We start from the raw sequence: 657 nt of genomic DNA on the forward strand, positions 1-657 counted from the left end.
GGTCACCCTCTGCTCCGCGTCCCCCGAGGCCGCCTGGCCCGCCTGGCTCCGCTCACCAGCAGGTCCTTCTTGGTCCCCACGAGGAACACGAAGCAGGCGCCTGGCTCGTTCTCCCTCAGCGCGTCCTCCAGCCACTGCCTGGAAGGCGGGCGACAGGCTGGGATGGACCCACCCCACCCCCAGCGGTCGAGGGAGCCCAGGGACCCCCAGGGCCGGGGGTGCCGGGAGGGGATGTGGACCGTGCTGCCCACGGGCGTCTCCAGTGGGCGGGGACGCAGGAGCGTCAGGGAGTCAGGGAGCCCCGAGGCGTCCCGCACCCTGGGTCCATCCCGCGCTGCCACCAAAGGGACTGACCAGCCCGGCTCCCCTCACGGGGCTGCAGACACGGCTGTGAACGCCCCAAACCAAAGTCAGGGGCGGGGGGCTCTGGCCCATCAGCCAACGACCCCCGGCTCTCGCCCAGATCTCTGCCCGAGAGAGCAGGTGCCCAGTGGTGTCCCCACGCCTGGGGCCCAGGAGTGGTGAGGACGCCAGGCCCTTCCCCCCAAAACTAGTAAGGCTTTCAAGCTGAGCCCTGAAGTCAATGCAGGCCGCTCTGAACTGGCCGAGGGATAGAACGGCAGGCGCCCCGCCCCCTTGGCCGCGGGGCGCTGGGGC

The 657-nt window shown here is 71.2% G+C and overlaps 1 protein-coding gene across 1 annotated transcript in view; it reads right to left on the reverse strand.

Moving 5' to 3' along the window:
- The window catches only part of RAB36 (RAB36, member RAS oncogene family), a 13,035-nt gene that overhangs the window by 3,676 nt on the left and 8,702 nt on the right, over positions 1-657 (reverse strand). The window contains exon 8 of the mRNA XM_010863512.1: positions 7-138. Coding sequence (XP_010861814.1) covers positions 7-138 — 132 coding nt within the window. The remainder of the gene's footprint in view (positions 1-6; positions 139-657) is intronic.

This window comes from Bison bison, unplaced genomic scaffold (assembly GCF_000754665.1).
Source record: "Bison bison bison isolate TAMUID 2011002044 unplaced genomic scaffold, Bison_UMD1.0 scf7180017858472, whole genome shotgun sequence".
NCBI classification, from domain to species: Eukaryota; Metazoa; Chordata; class Mammalia; order Artiodactyla; family Bovidae; genus Bison; species Bison bison.